Consider the following 23,722-nt stretch of genomic DNA (forward strand, 5'->3'; position numbering starts at 1 on the left):
TCGTTTGGGGAACATAATTACGTAAAACAACAAGCAACAAGGGATTTCAACAATTCCCTTTTGCAGTAGTTTATTTAGAAAATTCGATGGTCATTATAATGAAGTTTAACAAATTATAACCTATAATTGGGGTTGTATTTTGGCTGATGTGTGCCATACCAATTGTTCGGCCTTTTCTTAACTTATTTTACTGAGGTAGTACCGTCCACTTGATTAATACATAATATGGTGGGTGAGACCAGATAATATGTAATATTTACAATTACCCCCGATCCCATCTCTAGAATTTCTGAGGTCTGTGTTTTATTCCCTTTTCATCCTTTTTTTTTTTCAAGAAAAAAAATGCTGTATTTAATTTTAAGATTTTTTCAGTTCGATCATTGTATATTACCATCATTTTTTCCTATATACAATCAAAACATTTATATTAATTGTCACAGAAATGATTTTTTAAAAGGTTATAATGACAAGTGAATAAAAAATAAAAGAAATATTTTTGTCCTGGTGTTATTCCTTTAATTTTTTCTCCCCATTGAAGTGAAAATTTTCAACATGATAGTTTTAATTTCTTTCAAACTTTGGGTAATTCATCAAAATTGAGGTCAATGAGTGGAGAGTCCAACCACTCAATCGTTTGATTTGTTACCACACATTACATCATAGACCTTCCTATGCCTTATGCCTTTCTCGTAAGCATCAACACGAACGATTATCTATATAAATATAAATGACAAAATATTTATTGGAAGAAATGAAGTCTTTTTATTACTCATCAACACTGGCAATTAATTTCTCCTACATGTTTGTTATTTATTTACGAATTAATTGATATATATTTTCATAAAAGCCTGACTTGAGTATTACATATATTTTAAAGATGTAATTTTTTCACAATATTTTCACGATATTTCTTCTTTGACGTACTTTACACATTTCACCTCCTTCTCGAGGAAACGTCTTTGACAGATGGACGCATGTAAAACACGACCCACAACAAACCAAGTGTGTCATGTTTTGTTTACGTAATGAGGAACGCTTCACTGATTTTCCAAATAAAACGTAAGGAATGCCATTCAGACGGCATTACTAGAAAAGACATAACCCCATCAACGATTGTCAAAATTTACTACTACTTTCACAGCTATTAGGAAAGATAACTCATTCTTTTTCGTCCATAATCAGGAAAACCAATGCTCTTATTAACGTCGTTGTTGTGTATCAGTATTGCAAATGGTATGTATGATACATTGTAGAAATGTTAAAATAATTTTGAAACTCAATGATAAATTTCTGTCTTTTATTACCTCAATGATTTGTTTTTTATTTTTTTCCAAAAGAAGCATTAAGAAAATGTCTTCAAATGCATGATTTGAATTAAATGTTAAAATATAGATTTATCTCACTGAATTAGAACAAACAGAGAAATTATCAAGAGAATATAATAAGTACTTTACCTAGATTCCATGTATGTTAGTTCCTTTTCATTGATTGTATTAACTTACTTTTTATGAAGAGGGTTCTGTGTCATTACAGGAGTACTCAGTCAAACTTGTGACATTACCTCAGCTAACAAATGCTGGTCTCCTCTTACTGCCACCATGGGGGATTTAGTTCCAAGCTCGACTCCCAAGCATATTTCACCATCTTTTAAAGTCAACAACGTGTGCAGGTAAGCAAAACATATCTAAAAAGCGCTCTCACATGTAAATTTTACAATAATATAATGTTATTTCTCTCGAACTTTTGCAATCACATCTATTACCAAGAGTTTACTGAACAACGATCACAATATTGTTTGACGTTTTAAGAGCATTTACATGTATAAGCATGGATGTATATGATAAATAGACTGTTTTTAAAAATACAAAATTTTGTCCATACCTTTGCTTATATATGGAATATATTTGATTTCAGTGGACTTCATAAAGTATTCAGTTGTTCTGAAAGTAAAATGTCGGCATGCAATCCAGGAGACCGTCTTCTTTATGATACTGCAAAATCCTCCAGCACCTTTCTTTGTACCAAGGGGAAACAAGGTTCGTTTTTCTAGCGATAAATCTAGTAACTGATTTGCTTGACTTTTCATCCATTTTTCAGCTGATCAACCTTTATGTGTAAATGACGTTTCTTGCATTGACATACTTCTATAAAAGTAATCAACATAGCTGTCAAAAAATAACTTTTATACATGCCATAGAGTACATGTATGATAATAAATGTTTGTGCTTCAGCATGCTGGAAACCATTTTCAATGTTAACTTTATATCTTGAATGAGAACATCATTATTATGAAGAGGACAAACATCAACATTTAATTTATCATTTTACGATTTTTTTTATTTTACTCTTGTCTAGGATATATTGAGCATGCTCAATGCCTCTTTAGTGAAGCTTCACATAGAAGTATGAAGAAATGTACAACTGAGGCAGTGACGTTGATTCAAAACTTCATTTTACCAATGTCTGATCTCTCGGAATTAAAAGGAATATCAAAAGAATTATGTGGGTAAGCATGTTATATATTTTTGTAATAATAAGACATAATTTGAAAAGTAATCTTTTTATTTTTTCAAAATATTTATACAGCTCTTGAAGAAATATTTCAATTTTTTTCCCATATTTATGAAACATTTTAAGATTATCATTTTAATTTGATTATCATTGAGGCCATGTATCAAATAATCTCTCATTTAAATTTTAGGTTTGCCTCCGCAGTTCGCTCATGTCTTGTTTTAACAGCAAACGAAAATTGTGGGCAGCCTGCCGCTTTCTATCTACAGCAATACGTAGATGCCACAGTTAAACCAATGTCTGATTTTCTGTCATGCTCATCGCCAAAGTCAGAATTAGGTAAGAAAAAAAAAATTAGAAAATAATAGAGAAAACTAGGACATATTTATAAAAGACTCATGGTAAATCGTATTGAATTTATGACAATAAATACCAAATAATACAAAATAAAAAGAATTAAACAATTATGATCATGATCATCAGGCTTTTGACTTTACTTTTATTTGTACAGAAGTGACATATTTTCCCTCCTCTGGTAATTTAGAAGACAAAACTGAGACCCAAACAACAATGAATCCAACCCCTCAAAGCAAGCAAAACATTCCAAGTTCCTTTATGGACATAAATGGACCAAATACAGACATTCTAAACACCATACAACCTGAAGAAAATGTGAAAAGTACTAAAACAAGCGTCCCAAAGTGTGACCGGTATTGCTTTGTTTTTACTCACGACTTATCACCGTCCCTAAAACAGGGATATGATGACTGGTGTGAAATTAATTGTCGCCAGGGATTCTGCCCACAGCGGACGTGTACATGTAATTGTAATCCCGTGCGGAGGAAGATTGTGTGTGAAGCGGTCGACCTGAGATTTAAGTTGCAGTCACGTGGTTCGGAGTGGTGTAATGCAGTTTGTAAGCAAGGATTTTGTCCCAGGAATTACTGTAAATGTAGAGTAGAACTGGAATCGCAACATGTTCCTTCGCCATTGTGATGGTTCTAAACTGTTTCAGATTAAAATAGATTCTACCTCAGTATTTTGAAAACAAAAAATACTTGAAACTATTATATACTATGAAATCCAATACAATGTATATAGTTATTTTTTTATCTTATATTTTGTAAAATTTACATGTTTGTATGATGAAAAACAATACTAGTTTGCAAAAAGTATTTAAAAAAAAGTATTGAAGAAGAAAATTTGTTTTAAATCCACCTCAATAAGTTAACTATTCTTTTTTTTTACTTTCCTTATTTAACAGCGATTCCAAAATCTAATTGTCTCTCAAACTTTAAAAAACATATAATTTTTTTGTCACACCGGTCGCTTGCACTTTCATGGAAATAACTAATTTTCCTGATGCAATAAATATATAGAAAGTTTTGATTTATAAATACATAGGTAAGAAATGTAAAATGTAATCTGCATTATCATAATGCAGTCCTTTTGATAGCTGTTAATGCTTACCTTCTTGGTGATCTTAAGCAACAATTTTGCTTTCCATACTTTGCAAAATACCCTCCAAAGCGAGAAAAATGTAACCCCATAAAATACGCCTGTAGCGTAAAAAAGGTGCAAATATTTTATTAAATAATCGTATTTTCTTGAAAATGTGTGACCCTTTTTCAAGTTTTCATGTAGATGTATACTTACAATTTGTTTATATATTTGTTTCTTATTTTTGAATGTCTCATAAATAATAATAAAAAGGTATATACTTTTTTCCAATCTTGCTATTTTTGCTTTTCAATGACTTAACATATAAGATCTAAAGACATCTGAATCAGAATGCAAGGCTTCTAACCATCACAGCATTTTGTTCATATGTAATGGTATTTATCGTAGTAAATTTAAATCAGTTGCAAGGACGATGAGAGATAATGATTCAATATTCAACGATGGTTTGATACTTTAGTGGCATAACTTAATAGGGATACTTGAATGGTTTTCAAACGACCGTATGTTGAGTTGCATCATTGATATTCTGGTATTATCATCGTTGTACAATGAATAAAGACAGGTGTATTTCTCTACATTTACTTTAAAAACTTTCAACTAAACTACTTGCAGGATTTTTTGTGTGCTTTTTTCATTCCAGAGGTTTTTTTGTTTTAGTTCTGTTTGGACATGAGATTAACGTACAATTTTTTATAATTGATTGTCATAAATTATGCAATGAAGATTTTGGAGTATCGTTTCAGTGATACTTTTGTCAATGCTATTGAAATAAAAGATGTCACTAAAAATAGCTTGGAGATATTTTACATAGTACAGAAAGTGCAGCTGTGTAAGATGAAGGTCACAATTTTTAAATTTTACATCAAACTAAAGTCATATCCTTTTTATAAATATATTTTAATCAAAAACATTTCCTAGTTTATTGATACCTCTGGAACATAAATGCTAGTACAGTAATTATTTGCCAGGAGAGAGAAAGTGATTGAGTTCGGTGTTTTGCAATAAAAAGTATATAGATAATGAAAAGTGATCGATCAAAAAATACTAGTATATATATATAAACAATACAAAACTGTAAAGAGGGCATGAATATAAACCCCTTTAAAAACCATAGGTTTGATAACATGACAAGGAGGAGTAAGCATTCACTGTTGACCAGTCACACCCGCCAGGGACCTTATTCACAAAGCCTCCGTAATTTCCGCAGTCGCGGAGCGTTTACGGAGGGATTGCGGAAAGTTTACGGAAATATTGCGGATGGTTTACGGCGTATTCACGAAGCTTCCGTAAACTTTGCGAAATTTACGGAAAGTTTCCGCAAGTGAAACACGCTGAACGAGCACTTGCATTGAAGAAAAAGAGTTACGAACATATTAAAACTTGAATGTTTTGAGCGTGTTTTGTTAATTTTTTTAATCAAATGTGTTGCATTCTCGAAATTAAAAAAATGAAATGAGAACAGGATAGAATCAAAACTTAAATGAGTAATAACTTTATAAGAAAAAAAAAAAGAATAAGACAGTATTTTATCACGTGTATATATTTTTATAGTGAACAAATATAAAGTTTTTTAAAGGTTATTTATTACAATTAAAATCAAGATACTATTCATATTTTTGTGATCATTAGTTAGTGAATGGGTAAATGGGTAGTCGAGTGGGGGGGTTATTTTTTAAATATACACGATTGAAACTGGTAATCATATATGTAATAAATGAATAAACAACATTTTACAAATAATGAATAAATAATAAACGTTTTCGGCGTAACATATAATTTGTACATAGTTTTAGATAGATTCTCTTTATACTTCTTTTGTCCCGTGAACCTATTGTGACGTCATGACTAAGAAAATGACATCATTGAAATTCTGACAAATTAACGCTGAAATTATGGAAGATAGAAAAAAGAAACCGCGCTTTAGTGAAAAAGAACTTGAAATATTAGTTCAAGGAGTTAAAGAACGCTCAGATGTTATCAACTCAAAATTCAGTGACATGATCAACAATGCAAAGAAAAAGCAAGCGTGGGTGGAAATTTTGGAATCTGTAAATGCTGTCTCATTCTCAAAAAGAACTGTCGAAGAAATTAAAAAGAAGTGGGATGATGTGAAGAGGGGCACAAAGAAGAGAGCTTCTGCTGTCCAGAAAGAACGGTGTAAGACGGGGAGTGGAAAATTGGAGATTATACCATTAAGCCCAATGGAAGAAGATATTGTGTCTGTAATGGGAGAGGAGAGAATTTTTGGATTCAGCTCGTATGTAGACACCATGATTCCACCTGTAAGTGAGCCTAATTTCATCCGTCATTTATTTGCTTTAATTTTCAACAATATGTTTCAAGACTTTCAACAATTTTATTAACATGTATATAGCCTTAAATGTTATCGATATTCTCAAAAAATTCATTTGAGGCCATCCTTAAAAAATTGTTTGTTTTGGAATTGCCGCCTGAAGGGTTTAAGACACAGGAGGGAGGGAGGAAAATTTTTTTTTTTTTTAATTGAAGATAAATTTTAAATTTTTGATAAAAATCTCAGTAAACAGTAAATACATTTTCTGACTTTTAAAATAAGTAACTACCATCAACAAAAAACCCTAATTTTACATAGATCTGACACTATATTTCTGTGTTTTGTATGGTGCATGTGATACATGTAATGGGCAAAAAAATTGATTCAATAAAAAAAAAATCTTCCTACTTTTGGTCAATAACATTTTTTCAGGAGGGGGCATTTCAATGAGGCGGGAGGCAATTCCAAACAAACTATAATTTTATTTTGGCCTGAGGCAAGATATACATGTACATGTAAGGTGTGTGTGTGTATGTGTGTGTGTGGGGGTGGGGGGGGGGTTGTACCTGTCAAAAAAGGAAACTATATAATACTGGGGAAGGTTACACAACCTATAGGTTACATAAATCATTATAATAGCCTAATCTCTTTATTACAAATAATTATAATAATTCAGAATTTGAGTGTTACATATCGGTGTTTTAATTTTTTTTTCTCCGCGTTTCCGAATGTACAATTCTAGTTACTTCCCCCGTCTTAGAGAGGGTGTGAAAAAATATGTATCAACTGACGGTTAATTTGTGTTACTTATTCTGAGATGATACTGTAATTACAATTATAGGGATAGTATGCCCTTAAAACTACTGTAGTCTAAACACGTTAGAAGTCTTCATTGAAAAAAAATGCAGATCATAACTATTGATCTTATTATGAATTTCCCTCCTACAAAATATGTATATATATAATTTTTTATGACATGAGTTATTAGCAAGCCAGAAATTATCAAGTTTATCATGTACCAAATTCCATGCACTCAGACACCAAGCAAAGCTGTTTCTGGAGAGAGTCCACCACAAGAAGTACAAGAGGTACAGACGACTACGGAAGGAGGCATCAGTGAAATAGCACCAGAATCTGCTTTCTGTGCGAAGAAAATGAAAAGGCGGCCTTCTTAATATGAGGCCGATGAGAGGTGATTTTATATACTAGTATTTGAATAACACCTTGATTGCATTTTTCAGAGTAGCATGCCAAGAAATCCCGTCCATTTTCGATAGCAATGAAGCAACTTGTTTCTTGAATATTTTTAACCCATAATATAATAATTTCTTTATAAAATGGGTTAAAAATTATTACAGAAACAAGTGCCTGTGCGATGAAGTCAATAAAAGTGTAATTAATGCAAATCACACATGAGATCTTATGTTTTAAGTTTTCGTAGTTTAAAAAATAAATTTATTCCCCAGGAAGTAATCCTATGTGCCCTGAAGTAAATATATAGTTCTTTTCAAAAAACTTCATTTATTTACAAAGTAAGTAAAATGCACTGGGCGCAAGTTCCCAAATTGCAAAAAAAGCCTGGAAGAAAATTTAAAAAATCAAAGGAAAAAAAGTCATTGTATGCGCGGTACAATTTACTAGTATACTAGGAGAAATATTTAGATTTCGTAACACTTAAACATTTGAAATGCATCTAATTTTTACTGAACGATTAGTTTACTACAGTTTTTATTATAGTTTACTTTTTTAACCGCATATGATTTGCAAGGAGCCACCCCCCCCCCCATTTCACTCATCAAAGAAAAAAAAACCGGGGAAAAAGTTCAAAAACTTCTAAATAATAAGTATTCTAGCTCTAATTTAAAACCAGTAAAACTTTTGATCCCTCACTCAAAACTGCTGACATTCATTGGCTTACATACATCTCTGGGGAAACTCTATTTCCGCTTTTATTGAGTTAGCTCTAAAACTAGAATACATACCTTTTTACTAGCGCTCTCGAGCGCTAGCAACTACGTTAGTTAATATTCCTGAATACGCATGCTCGATGTCACGGTCGGGAATTCTGGGTAAAGTACTAAATTAAGATAGACTCACTGAACGATAACAATTTGGTTTTGTCATACAAATATAGATGCTCTGAAATTGACACTGGCAATACCAGTCTAGATCAACATACATAAATGTACGATCGGAAGTTTAGAGTTTTATTGTCTAACTTGCACTTAAATGTACAAAAAGTAACAGTAAGTCGGGTTTTATAAAACCAAGACTATGACAGTTGTATTTCTAAAATTGTAATAAATACATAGTTTTTCTAATCTTCCTTCATGGATCTTTCCAAAAGCTAGGGAAATCGCGGCAACCTCGGATATATTTTCCGAGCTCGCCAGACTGAAAGGCCCGAATTGATGCTATACGAGTAAAAAACAATTAGTAACACAATGGAAATCTTTTAAGTATAGGTACTCATTGGCTCTTCTGACCTTTTATTTTTCACCTCGAAATTGAAAGCAAGGTAAAATACAGAATGTTGTTAAGAGTTAAAGAGTCATCCATTGCCGACGTGAAGCACACTCTTATAGATTCATTATTCTGAATTGTGCCCCCCCCCCCCCGTGCAACAATGTGTCTTTTTTAAAATCTGATTCAGCAAATTAAAATTTGGTTCAGAGATCCTCTGTGTTTTATACTGTTACAGCACTACCTCAGCCATCTTTTTAAAAGATAAACCTGTCTGGACATAACTATACGTTAGTAGACTTTTGGGGTATACTGAATGATTGTTCTTTGGTAGCTTGATACTACAGAGAGAACTGATCAAGATTCAGAGGGAATGGCTAGATGTGGAGAAAGAGAGACTCGGCAGGCTTCAGATAGAGCGTCGACGCTTGGAGATGGAAGAGCGGGCTAGGGGATTTTCCGCCACATGTAATAATTCAGAACGCAATGCTTCGGAATTTCAACTGTTCAATGGTGCATTTATGCAAATATGAGCAATGTTAATTTGCACTTGATAAATCTTTTAATTCTTATACCCACTGTTTTCTTTGATTTGCATGTACATACAAAACATAAAAGTTCCATTCATTATGAACAGCATATATGTAAGTTGTAAAGTTCTGGCAAATACAATGTATTTTTCCAGAAAAAAGGCATTAAACAAATGAACAATAAGTTCTAGACATCGTAGTTATCTCTGTTTTCTTTTTAATCTACAAAGAAATGTAAAGAAAGAATAAAATACGGTTGTTACCACCATCGGCCTAGTAAATTCGTCAAAAATAAACAATGATATCTTCAGAAATAAAGTGTTGATATATTTTGTACACGATCAGGTCTATCTGATTACGGATGTAAAATGGCGCCAAAACGTCACACAAACGCTACGTAAATTTCAAAACCATACCATGTATCCATATATTCTCCAAAAATGGCAGTTTTTATGTATTTGATCGCAAAATTCACTTTGGCCGCAATGAACGCGATTCATGAAACTTACATATATTTTTTTATAACGCAACAATGTTTCGATTTAACAACATCTTGTGAATCGCGTTTGCTGCGGCCAATGTTAAAATTGAGTTTATGTTATTCCGGATTTCAAGTTGAGAAATCTGATGTGAACTTACTTTTTAATTTAAGGCACCGTAATTGCTGTAAAATTTTATAAAAAGTTTACAAAATGAGTAATTATATCTAATCATTATCATTAAGAACATAGACTGAACAATAAATTAGGCAGACAATATATTTAAGCCACCCGTCAGGTGAAAATTACCGATAGGGATAACGTTAGATCAGCATGCTTAACGATAGAAGTAAAAGTGTTCATATGACCACCAAAAACAAAAAATATAAAAAAGAGAAAGATTGTAAAAGTACGCAGATAAGAAAATGTGCAAATAAGCAAGATTTTTTGCACTTTTTATGTTTGTTTTGCAACTGATATAATTGTTTGTTTCTCGCCTGGAAATGACTACACAGGAAAAATGTCCACATGTGTTGAACATATGTTAAACATGTGTTTAACATATATTTTTTACACATGTAAAACACATAAAAGGAGCACACATGCATAGGGTGTTTATTTTTACACATGTTAAACATATGTTTCACATGTGTTTAACATGTGTAAAAATTAACACATTGTATATTTATACATATGAAACATGTGTTAAACATGTGTTTTATATATGTTAAACTTTATATGTGAATTATACGTGTATAATATTACTGTTGTACTTATTATCATTTTTATACTTTTTTCATGTCTGTCCACATATGTGAATCATATGAAAAGGGCAGCATATGTAAGTCATATGAAATAGTTACATGTGTTCTCTTTCAATATTTATCACAAGGAAAAACACATTCTTGTACACATTTAAAAATCAGATATTTCTGCTTTAGATGAAAATCCATTATATTCCGATGATCTATCTTCATGGGTTAAATATTTGAAAATTAATATCTTAAAATGCTTACAAAACTTTTTTGATATATTATTTTCATCAAGAGAAATAACTTATTTTTCAGTGTACTTTCTAAACAGGAAAGTATACAAACAAGTCAGTAGCATTTGTCGATACATATATTTTACATATTCTAAGTTGAGTACAATTATAAGATTTCCACAAAATGATTAAATAGTTAAATATGCATACATGTACAAATGAATAACATAATTAGTCCATGTTCTTTTTTATAATTTATATGATTTGACATGAAAGTGTCCAAAGCAAAATTGAAATATCACATATAACATTTGTCATGTATTCTCTATTGTAAATTTATGAAAAATCAAGTTATTTGATATTACAGCATACAAATAAAAATGGGAATTAAATCTTTACAGGTCAAATGCAGACAAAATTGTGTACATCCTCCGAATTTCATAATTATTTCATATAATTTCTTGTTCTTTTTCCTTCTGTATCTTTCAGTTTTCTTCAGTTGTTCTATCTCTGATCTTCCATGAGCTTGACCATTTTGAACTCTCTTTGAACTGTACCCAAAATGCAAATCCACCATTTCTCCCTTTCCTGAACAATTTCTTTGTGGCACAGAATGGTCTCTACAAAAATTTCAAAAGTAAAAATAAAACAATTCTTTAATTACAAATTCAATTCTACAAGTACAGTTGTAATATTAAAGTTCAGCAAACAAATGTATGCCCAATTCACCAACAGAGATATGATAAGAGATAAAAATAATGTTATATATGCTATACTAGGTGTTTTGTGGAATCCTATGATGTAATTTGCAAGACAATTACACTGTTGGAAGATATGCTTCATAATAAAGTCATTAAAATCATTTTTTTTTTAATTTTGACAATTAAATTTGGAATGTTCAAACAGTATTACTAATTCATATAGCCAAAAATTAAGAAGATTCTGACACAAATATTTTATTTTTGGACAAAAAATACTACAGAGAAGTAGACAGGCAGAAAAACAGACAGTGTGATTCCAGGATATCCCAAACGTTGTTGGGAAGAATATAACAAAGTTTATTTAACAGTGTGTAGTTACCTTCAATTAAGCTTTTAAGCATGTCTTAGATCTTGGGATTTATTCTTATGAGACGCTGGCTGTATATTGAACCTGTAAAACAAATATTCATGCAGTAGATATCTTCTGAGCATAACTTAAGTAAACTACAAAACTACAACTACAAAAAAGAGAGAGTACATGTTTGTAGGTTCTTAATAGTCTTAATCAATATCTTACATTTTACCAGAAACTATGTTCTCTAGTGTTGGAAAAAATAATAAATGTCAGGTAATGAATACCGGAACATAATAGATGTAAATATCCAATGGATTAGCTAGCTGATGTACTTTCAACAATCAACACATATGAATGTCAGGTAATGAATACCGGTACATAATAGATGTAAATATCCAATGGATTAGCTAGCTGATGTACTTTCAACAATCAACATATATGCACATGTACTTGTACCTTGAAAATTGGATGTCACTGTTATTATTAATTTTTAACTGAAATTCAAAAATTCAATACCCCCCCCCCCTCCCCCTGAAGTCATTTACAGTACGTATATACATGTACCAGTTTCATAGCTTTTAAAGCCAGCAAATTCTATTCATACTTTCCATATTTTAAAAGTGCACTGGATTAAAACTGTTTTATAATATAGAATAAAATAATTGTAATATTGAGTTGGACTTATTATTTATGAAGTCGTGCAAACAACAAATGTAGAATTATAAAGGAACAAAAAGAAATTACAATGTATCAAGAAATATTTTGTCATGAAGGAGTCATTACAGATGTTTACTTTGATTTTTTATTGCAAGTAGTATTTATTTTTACCTTTAATATTGTGAAGATGCAATCTTCTGTCAAATCACCTTTAGGATCAATCGCCAGTCTTGTCAGCTTTGGGCTTTTTAGACGCAGCAATGTGACACTGAACTCAAGTTACTGCATGCATCTATAGGCCATAAAACAAACACTTGTTATTAAGTTGATGAAAGAATAGACTTGACAGCCATCTCAACATACATAAACACCAACTGACAGTCACAATGGTTTCAAGGTTTCTACTTTCACTTTCATATCAGTACGTAACAAAAGGAAAACCAATAATGCCTTTAAAAAATAGCCTAACATGTAATGTTTACGTTCATTCAGAAACAAATTTATCCAAAATTACTTACCTGTATACAAATTATAAAAAAATAGTAATGCCTTTAGCCTAACATGTAACCGCTTACATTCACGGGCACTGGAAGTTAATATAAATAATATAGTATGTGTATGTATAAAAAAAGAAGGGTCTTTTTTATACATACACATACTATATATTACATTAACTTCCAGTGCCCGTGCTTACATTCAGTCAGAAACATTTTTCACCAAAATTACTTAATTACAGATCACTATCGTTAGGTTTACGAAATGCATGACAAGTCACAATGATAAGAGTATTACATTTATATAGAAAGTTCATACGCACCTGTAACTATAATGAAATGATATTTAAACAATATGAATTAAAAGTCTTTTAAAAATTGTTTGGAGATCACTTACCTTTCCAATACACCCAGCACGTCTGCTGCAGCAGTGACGTCAAAAATGACGTACATTTTCATCCAATAAAAGACAAAACCGGCCTGGAGACAAATACGGAATTATTTTAATTTTACTCAAGAAGTAAGCCAAGCCCAAAAGATTTAAAATGAAAAGAAAATGAATTCATTCTTTATCAATTTTGTCTGATAAATGCATTATTACAGAAAAAACAATTGTGAAAGTTTTTTTAGAAGTGAAGGGAGGGGGATAAACAAAGTAAAACTTTACATGAGTAAAATTTTACTAACATTTACAAATTCTTTTGAATAAATGTACACACACATATGAGATAAATCTTAACATGTGTATAATATGTGTTTATGAATACACATATATTTTATATAAATTAAACATGTATAATTCATCTGTATTTTCGCACACATATATTACATATATATAATACGTGTTATACATGTGTGGTGAAAAACATGTGTTTAACATATATATTATCTCACAGGTGTATAACATGTGTATATTATATATGTTTTACATATAACTGAAACACATATTTTACATGTGTTTATTTACACACATGTATTACATGTATAAAACATGTGTTGAACACATGTGAAACCAAACATATGTTTAACACATGTGGACATTTTTCCTGTGTATGAATATTATACAAATATGAATATTACGCAATAAACTCATAGATGACGTCACAATAGATCGTGTAAAACAATTTACGTTTTTTTCTATTTTTAAAAGTGGCTGTTGATAATATTAATTTAGAACTTCAAAATTCCTTAGGAAAAGTAATTTGAAAGATATATGACAATTTATAATTGTGAAGAGATCCTGAGATTATGTGGACGTGAAAGTTAAATGTGTTTTCACCATCAATATGGAGATGTCTGGTTGTTTAAGTAAAGTCAATCGATCTACTTATTTAAAATTTAAAAAAGTGTTTGTAAAATTGTTAACAAATAAATTGTTGCATGTTCCTTCTGAAATACGTTCTGAAATCCAGCATAAGAAAATATGATAGATTTATTTTTTCAAGGTAAGTTTTCAAAGTAAGAACTATAGTCATCGTCGCTGTAAATATCAATATCTCGTACACCCGATTGTATAAAGAATTAAAGATCACATAAGTGGGCTTCATTGTTTTCAGTGTATTACATAAAATGGTATTGTGAATAAAAACCAATGCCTTTATATATATTTAGTGGTACATATTGCATAATACATGTTACAAGTTCATTATACTGTAAGTATAGAATGTAATTTAATTATAAAATGGGGGGGGGGCAGGTAGGCCCCTTCGTTTGAAAGAACAGTTTGGTTTTTTTTTTTAATTTTATTATTATTATTATTATTATTATTTTGTACAATTTACCAGAATAATAATCTCAAATAATTCCACACGTAACATTCAGAAACGTAGTTTTTGGATTGATTCATAAACATGTTCTTGCCAAAAAAAAAAAATCTTAACCTATCCCCCCACCCCCTCCCCTTGTCCCTTCCCGTGACTTGCTTTCCTTATTTTACTTAGCATTTTAGCGTCATTGTTCTAAAAAGTTGTGTAAAATCGGATTCGGAATTTTCTTTCGTCGACTTGAACACAGACAGCGGTAAATACAATTGAATTTTAATCGACGATATTAAAAGAAAATGTATACTTAAGAGGGTGGTGTCTTCTATAAATCTTTTCAAGAACAATCGGAGAGAAAAGATTGTCAGACTAAATGAGCGAAAGGCCGACCTCAGATTGCCATTTTCACGATAAACTAAATTTATTTTATTGCTAGAGAAAAAAAATTCAGAGTGCGATTTTTTCAATCTTTTTTTATCACATTGCATTGTCAGTAATAAAACGTGCTTTATAATCGCTAAAATTATGAGGAATATTATCGATTTACAGCTTCTTACAGGGAGGAACATTTCCTTCTCGAACGGGGGTAGCAGGTTTTTCAAAACAAAAAACAAACAAACAAACAGGCATATAGCCATTATTGCAAATAAATATTCTATCCTCCTCAGGGAATGAAGTATAATCTGACCTTGACTTGAGGTACCTACACCCGTGCCAAACACTACGTAGTTTTGATTTTTATGCTTGTCAAATTTACAGGGAAATAAAATGGTCTCTAATCATCTTGGAAAAGCTCATTCTGTCATACAGCGGTATAAAAGTGCATAATCTGAAAATTATGACCCCTACCGTAAATTAAATAAACGGCCGTCCCTTAATTAATAACTAAGAGTTTTATTGATGTTGACTTATATTCTGTTATGATACATATTACATGTACATATATCAAATTAAGAACCCTCTCTACACTGCACACTAATTCTATGGTATTTTTTGGCAGTTAGAGTGATCTGCCCTTTGATCTAAATTCTTAAAATTAGAAATTCACAGTTTATTACACAATTTTAAATCAATTCAGGCATTCTAAATGTTTTAAAAGGCCAAGATAAATTAATTGAACATGTTATTTTTATGTATTTTCCCTATGGAAGTAAACGACAGTGATTTCTTTTCACTGATACTGTGTTGTGTTTGATTATTTTTCCTGGGGGTAAATGCCACGCACCATATGTTGAAAATCATATAAATAAGCTCACTACAAACACCTTTATAGAATATATTTTTCTCAATATCCAAAAAACATTTTGTACTGGTGTAGAGAAGGTCCTTAAATATGGCAGACTGTTAAAAATGAAAATAAAGATATTTTTTGTATTAAACTTGATAAAAAAAAAACATTAGTTTTAGCTATGCTACGAATATATTGATTGTACGGAACGGTTTTCATGTCTCAGAAATATAGTGTCTTGGGGGGTGGGGAGTGGGAGGTGTAGTGGGGGGGTGGTGTTCTCTTCTATGATGTGACCTTGTTACATAGTTTCCCAAGAAGACTCCTAAAAGTTCTGAATCCACACCACAAAGTTAAAATTGACTATATGTGCAGTTGCACGAACAAAGTTGTGCGTTATTAATGTACATGTAGAGCTGCGAGAATGTTTTGCAGCATGGTAGAGTCTATCACTATTCTTTTCACAACGTTTCTCTTTTCCGCGATTCGACACAACTTTTCCACGAAAAAAATCTCGCGTTTCCAAAACAAGTTTTACTGCTTTTCCGCGATTATATTTTTTGATTTTCCGCGACTTAAGGTAATTTACCATGTACCTCTTCAGGCGCGGATCCAGATATTTTTCCCAAGGGGGGGGGTCCACCCCCAGTCCCCAAAAAAACTTTCAACCCAGAAATTTCTTGACAAGGAGAAAAAAAAACAAAAAAAAACCTAAACTCGCCCAAACTTCAAAAACCTATTTCGTTGGGGGGGGGGGGGGGGGGGGGGGGGGGAGGGGGGATTAGGACTTTTACTTCTTCAAACCTTTGACTTTTCATACCGATTTAGTAGAAATTCGCGTTTAACAGGGGGGTCTGCGTTTTCCGAGGGGGGGGGGGGGGGTCCAAGGTAACTTTTTTCTTGCTTTTGTATATAAATTTAATAACCTTCCTAATTCCAGGGGGTCCTGACCCCTCCCCCCAAACTTCCCCCCCCTCTAGTTCCGCGCATGCTCTTAATTCCGAGAGCTAAGCAAAATCTGTTTCTCCTTTATCACCACTGTCTTAAGTCATTTTCACATTTTTGAGATGTTTATTATTTTGTTTCAATTGCAGCAATCTTTTACACCGGTTTTTATTGATCGGTAAGACACATCGACATTCTTTAAATTGTTAAACTTTCTAAAAATAAATTCATCGTATAGTATATCTCGTACGTGTATGCATTTGTACACATGTATAAGGAGGAAAATATATGTAAATGCAGGTATATTTTGGCAACCGTTTGATGATAAGTGCTTACCGTAACTATTTAAAAATCGTAGGAAATGTACAAAATTGATGGCAGCGTTGTGACTCTGCTGTTTGGCGACTTTGCTTTAGGAAGTCTTAGAGCTAGCATCAAGCTCTAAGGTAAGGACTTTGTGTCCAGGTACGGACTTTGTATTCGTGGACGACATTATTCCGGTACTGAAGAGGTCCAGACACTCAGAGAGAACTCATGCTTAGCTAAGCTTAGGGTCGAAGATTCCCTAGGCGCAGTGGGGGGGGGGGGGGGGGTTAGCGGACAGTATATATGAAACGTATAATGCCTAACTAGGGTGTCCGGTTTTCAGCAACGGCGAGCCTGTTTAACCCTTGGATGGGTGACCGCTTCACGTTACAATAATACATGTGCAATGTACATTATTACAGAAGCATAATAACAGACACTACTACCACAAATACTAACTACAGAGTATGCGTAATTGTCAAAAGGACAGGGGGTGACATAGCTGTCGTTGTTGTGAATATTTTCTCTCAGACACGTAAGATAAATATATTTGTTGGTTCTTTATTTTTAAAAAAAATATGTAACTTTATTAAGTAAGCTTCACATCAATAATGATTATATACTGTTAAAAAGTACTATATTGTAGTAATAAAACCAAAACAAAGTAATGCAAAGATAATGTCTTAGCTAAAGCAAAAATAAATCTTTAATAGGAAAAAAATTCCAGGAAAATACTGGCATAAAAACTATAATAATTATGTTGCGGTCAAGATTTTATACGCAGTAAAATCACATCTTGCGCTTTCAAGCGTAAATACATGTAATTATGTATGATTGTATATTCTCGTACATGTATATACCTATAACAAGTAAATAAAAGGTAAGCATGATTGTATGGTATACTGGTACATGTATTTCAAAATTTAATTTATTATTTTAATAAATATCATGAATTTTAGGGAAATGGAGAGCGGAAAAATTCTTACAATAAATACGCTTTCTTGGAGAAATAGTTTTCTAGGAAAATTATCTCCTTAAATGACCCACGGTTATTGTAAATATCAATTCATATAAAGAAAAAAAAACCCGAAAGGTTTAGAACAGATTAAATTAAAAAAAAATAAAGTAAAATACATTTAAATATGAATTTATTTAAAAGAATATAATATTTTAGGTTGAGAAATGTACAATTCTTTACGCTGTACCGGAATCATTACGTTGAAATGTGATAACGCCATGTGAACGTCATGACGTCGTCAGTGTTATTTTCTTAAGAAAACATTGCATTTTTAATGAGTTGTGTAGGGAAAACGGTTTGAGATATTTTCAAAAAATAAATTGATTTAGAACAGGGGTATCCAAGACACCCTATATAAATATTACAACCAGATTTTGGGACTAGGCGGATTTTGGTGCTTAACGTACCTTCTTTTTAGATAATACATAATTTTTTTATCACATTCTGCAATTTGAGAGAGCGAGAGAGAGAGAGAGAGAGAGAGAGATTTGAAATATGTGAGAGACGTATTACCTAAAACCTATCTCTGATGATCATGGCCCTCATCTGTTGTCCACTTCGATCCTGAACATCGTTGTCCACTCTTTCGTCGGTATCATTGTCGTCGTTATCCTGCTGCATTTCAACAGGGAACCCTTGCTTTTCACATAAGTTATGAAGCACTGCAGTAGATGTGATAACATCCACTGCAGTCTGAAGTGCAACGGTCAAGGGTCCACCTAGACCAAAAAAATATTGGCTGGCAAGATTGACAATACAAAGCATATGTTTCATCTGTTCAGTCAAAAGTTCAGCGCGGACCTCGTTGAAAACAACCAATTAATTCTAATTGATTTTCAATCCGGCTTGTAGTTCCCTTGTATAAAGTATTAATGCTTGATATTTCTCAAATGATTTAAAATTGATTGAAATCAGTGCTCCCTCATGAAGACAATAATGTTTTAAAAAAATTATTTGGCATCCACTGTTCTTAAAGACATGCGGTACTTGGAAAAAAAGTCTAATGCATTTTATAGAGGGGGATACTTACGGTATCATTTAATTTTAGTGCATACATTTCTAAAATCTGCAAATTCCAGGGGCGGGGGAGGGGGGGGGGCTTTGAATTATTACAGAAAGAATGGCGGTGTCCATGTTGTGCTAAAAGTAAGCTAGGAGGTGCATAATGGCTGACAAATTGCGAATAAGAGATGGGTATCCCATAGAGTACTGTTTGTAACGGACGGACGGACATAGACAGATAGATGGACTGACAGACGGACACCCTAATCAGTATAAAATAGTTATATACCCCACGTTTGAAGCGCGGAGTATAATAATAAAAGCTGCTAATTTCTTGGTCTTGCTAGTTGCTACCTTACATGTATTTGAAAAAAGGGAAAAAAATTACATTATAAAAAATAAAATAAAGAATATTGGCATTGAATAATTCCATCTAGATATTAAAGAAACATACCATATTTGTGAATACAGAGCCATCGACTTTTCCAACGACCAAAAGTGTCTTCTATCCTTTGTCGTGCTTTTTTATGAGCTACATTAAAAGCCCGGTCAGCCTGTGTCTGAGGATTTCTTAATGGAGTCAAAAGATACTGGCGCAAAGCATATGCCTGATCCCCCAGGAGATGCCCAACGTAAGGCTGACCCTAGAACCATTCTCTCAGCTTACAATTGTTCCAAATATAAGCATCATGAGTGCTGCCAGGCCAATGGACCACGATATTTGTAAGCATCTTTCTGTGGTCACACACCCTCTGGACGTTGATGGCATGGTATCCCTTTCTGCATACGTAGGCATCTTCTCTTTCCGATGGTGGCTTTATAGCAATGAGAGTTCCATCAACACAGCCTAAAGTGTTGGGCATGTTGAATTCCGTGGAAAAGCCCTGCTTTACTGTCAATTGTTCTGTAGGTGTTGCTGGGAATTTTATATAATTTCCTACTTTTTGAGCCAGAATTTTGGATGTTTTTTTAACAATCCTCGACACAGAGGGTTGGCTTATTCCTGATATGTCCCCAATAACCTGTTGGAGCACAGTGTTGGATAGGGTTATGTGCGTAATCAATGAATTTTAGAAATTTTAATCAATGCTGTTATAATGTACATTTAAATTTCGATATGATCACAATGGACTAAATCGCAAACAAAGCTGCACTCTATTTTAGTATGAAGAAAATTAATCGTTTTCCACATTATAATCATGCATGTCTATGTATTGTACATGTACATGTACATATATAGTCCTATATATATAATTTGTTGACGCTGACCAGGCTATTAGTCATATAATTAATTTTAGAGGCCAATTGATCGGTGAAGAATTTTCTATGAAATTTTTGTGAGCTTGTCGCTTTTTGCTAAATACACTGTATAGTGATTTGTACAGTGTTCATGTTATATTTTAATTAAAATAACTAATTTGTAAAAGAATTTAATTCAATTTCTTGGAGCGTACCCAAAAAAATAAAGTAAAAAAGGTGAAGAGCTTCAAAATATCTAAATTTAATAAATAAGTTTTTTAGTCAGCTGTTAGTTACAGAAACTTGATAGAGTTTTGCAACCGTTATTTGGGGTTTTGTCTAATGAAAAGTATGACATCATACAAACATTTGCATATTTAGTTGTTTTGTTTTTTTTTTAAATAAAAAAAAAATAAATAGAGCTTCTTTTTTAAATTTTTATATAAAAAAAAGAATTTAGGAATAATAATTATCAATTATAGTAAGTTTTAATTATTTTTCAGGAATCGCAATTGTCCGTCATAACAAGGTAGGGGTCTATAAGAAACGCTTTATATATGCTTAATATATCACTGACTTAATTGAAAAATGGGATTTTCTACACATTAGCAAATTAAATATTTTAGAAATATAAATGTCTCACTACATGAATGTTTCTTGAAGTAAAAATACCTGTTGAAATGAACCCGTAGCATAAAACCGAAGCGCTGCAAATACCTGCAGCGATGCAGGAATGCTGTGTGACCTCATTGTGGGAGGCTCTAAGTCATTCGACAAGGTATCAATAAGTTCAAGAATACACCATCTTGGCATTCTGTAGCGTCGAATCAATTCCGTGTCGTCATAGATGTCTAAGGGGTGTGACCGATCTCGGAAAACCCTGTCTTTTCTTATTGAAACAGAACGCTGAAACATTATCTGGAACGCCATGTCTGTGCAATATGACGTCATAAATAACGTAACAATTGTATTGGCGTCATGAGTGTTCGTCGTAAGTGTATTGTACTGTATTGAATATGAACAACATATTCTAATCATACTGTATTTGATATGAATCGCATATTCTAAAACTTTTCGTAGTAAAAGAAACTCTATACAAATGATAACATTAAAATGTTATTACAGTGTACTTTAAAATATTTTGTGCTCCAAGCTGTTTTTCATCTCAATCACATAAAAAAATGAAGTTGCTGCATTTTTGAATATTTGAATTTACATTTAAAAAGACAAAATTTCAATTAATCTTAGAAAATATTATAACAAGTGCTCATTTTCGGAATCTTTACGGGTAGTCATAACCTTCCGTAAAAAAAACGTATGTTTTACGGAGAGTTTCCGCAACGTTTACGGATGCGGTATTTACGGAGGCTTTGTGAATAAGAATTTTTCGACTGCGGGTCGTTTCCGCAAAGTTTACGGGTCCGGTAAGTATACGGAGGCTTTGTGAATAAGGTCCCAGGAGTCCTGGTAAATTGCTCAGGTAAAGAGGACATTCCGTAGTCAAATTCTGTTTAAGAACAAACGCCTGAAAATTGGTATGAAACAAGTCAGTTAAAATACAACCATGTTGGTCCTTGTGGTCTATAGTCAGTAAGATGTGGCAGTCTATGGTGTCTTTAATTTCACATTTACTGGAATAAATCGAATTGACATAAGAAAGAACTTCAAGGTAAGTTTTGTCACAAGTACATGTACCACGTGTTATTTTGTGATTTTAATCTGATTATATTTCAAGTACGTTGATTGTTTTTAAAGTGACTATTTATAAATAAACATAATTATTGTGAAACTAAAAAAACACAAATCATGCTCATAAGTCTAGATATTTTTATCAACCGTAGAATTTGCGAAATCTTAAATTGAAAACTAGCAAAGATTGTATAACAAGCCTTTGATCAACTGGAAGACATAAACTCATATGCAGTTAATAAAAATATTCCACATCAATAAGGAGAGATAACGCTAAAGAAATTAAATGTTATGACTTTTGCCGTAATGTTTTGTTATAAGTTTGCCATCAATTGTCTTTCTCTATTAAACTTCCAAATTTAAAGCAGCCTCTGATTGTCTTTATTTGGAGTTCAGTGGAATATATCAAATCAAACGAAAATAAAGTTTTAACTGAGAAAACTTCCTTTTATCTTAAAATCTACAGCAAGAGATATGTTTTCATGCTTTTAAATGAATTGTGTTATACTTAAATGACCATCATCATTAGATTTCATGGTGGCCTAAGTTTTTGCGGAATTGGTGTGTACCTCTCATTCCTTAATATTAAGTGTCTAGAGCAAATCCAGAACTTTTCAAAGCGGACAAATCTGAGACCCAAATGTCTTAAACGTCTCGGTTGTTGTAATAGTGTACATAACAGAGCAGAGAAAGATAACTCGAATTTAAAAAAAATCTTCAGTAAAAAGAGAAAATTTAAAAGTTTGATAAGAGAATAACTCCATTTCTTCGAAACTTTGCAGGAAAGGAAATCACATACAGTTTCATTGAGAAAAATTAAATCAATGTGTAAAATTGTAAATTTCACTGTTAACATACATATATGTCATTGTATTGACAATTTAGTTTAGATAACAGGAAGTAGGAACCTGGTATCTGATAATCAGTTCTGTAGTGGTTTAGTGTTACGTAATTCACGTGTTGATTTCAAGTGCATGTAGATCGTGTTTACGCTGTGGACGTTCGAAGAATCATGTCAATGATGTTTATGGTTAAAATTTAGTATGTTACTTCAAGTAATTGTCATCTTTATGTCATTGATGTAACAACTTTGTCCAAAATGTCCGTGTTCATTTATGTATAAACAGGAAAGTGTACTAGATACTGGATGCATTCAAGGTCATATGCAGCTTACATGAACTTTACAATGTATCCTTCCCATTGATAATTTGACAAAATAGTTATAATTTAAAATCATTATATATAGCATCAAATGTTATTACACAAAACAAAAACGAGCATACAAAACCAGGAGCTTTAAACAAATATAAAATGATAAGATTTTAAAAAAACATTAACAAATATTTAGCTTTGACTGGTATTTTTTTTATTTTGATTCATCAGAATTCAGAAATATACAGCATAATCAGGCATCATAAAATTTCAAAAAAATTCTTTAATCATACGAACTCCAACTTTTGCAGGAATAAAGGGGATGGAAAATCAAAACTAGTCCATGTGTCAATGGTGTATTTTACCTTAAGAGCAAGTAGAATTAATTTTAGTAGTTCAAGGAAATGATGTGATTTGCATGTAAATTGAAGTATCTATTAAATTTGTTTATGTA

At 32.1% G+C, this 23,722-nt stretch overlaps 3 protein-coding genes across 3 annotated transcripts; 2 read left to right on the forward strand and 1 right to left on the reverse strand.

Moving 5' to 3' along the window:
* The first annotated feature begins 1,153 nt into the window (after positions 1–1,153).
* Positions 1,154–3,542, forward strand: LOC134242393 (uncharacterized). The gene is made up of 6 exons (XM_062724466.1): positions 1,154–1,233; positions 1,534–1,669; positions 1,915–2,036; positions 2,356–2,506; positions 2,702–2,850; positions 3,023–3,542. Exons 1-6 carry the CDS (start codon positions 1,191–1,193, stop codon positions 3,505–3,507), a joined length of 1,086 nt encoding a protein of 361 aa, XP_062580450.1. The 5' UTR covers positions 1,154–1,190; the 3' UTR covers positions 3,508–3,542.
* Positions 3,543–5,616: 2,074 nt separating this feature from the next.
* Positions 5,617–6,354, forward strand: LOC134242365 (myb-related transcription factor, partner of profilin-like). Its single transcript, XM_062724427.1, has one exon. The coding sequence runs from the start codon at positions 5,865–5,867 to the stop codon at positions 6,333–6,335; it is 471 nt and encodes a 156-aa protein (XP_062580411.1). The 5' UTR covers positions 5,617–5,864; the 3' UTR covers positions 6,336–6,354.
* A 2,949-nt stretch (positions 6,355–9,303) lies between these two features.
* Positions 9,304–21,357, reverse strand: LOC134242408 (putative nuclease HARBI1). Its single transcript, XM_062724477.1, has 5 exons — positions 21,145–21,357; positions 19,938–20,210; positions 19,643–19,832; positions 18,700–18,905; positions 9,304–9,480 (listed from the first exon to the last, which is right to left on the reverse strand). Exons 1-4 carry the CDS (start codon positions 21,355–21,357, stop codon positions 18,700–18,702), a joined length of 882 nt encoding a protein of 293 aa, XP_062580461.1. The 3' UTR covers positions 9,304–9,480.
* Between the last annotated feature and the right edge of the window lie 2,365 nt (positions 21,358–23,722).

This window comes from Saccostrea cucullata, unplaced genomic scaffold (assembly GCF_032062105.1).
Source record: "Saccostrea cucullata isolate Sc308-1 unplaced genomic scaffold, CSIRO_AGI_Scuc_v1 ctg268, whole genome shotgun sequence".
Classification (NCBI taxonomy): domain Eukaryota; kingdom Metazoa; phylum Mollusca; class Bivalvia; order Ostreida; family Ostreidae; genus Saccostrea; species Saccostrea cuccullata.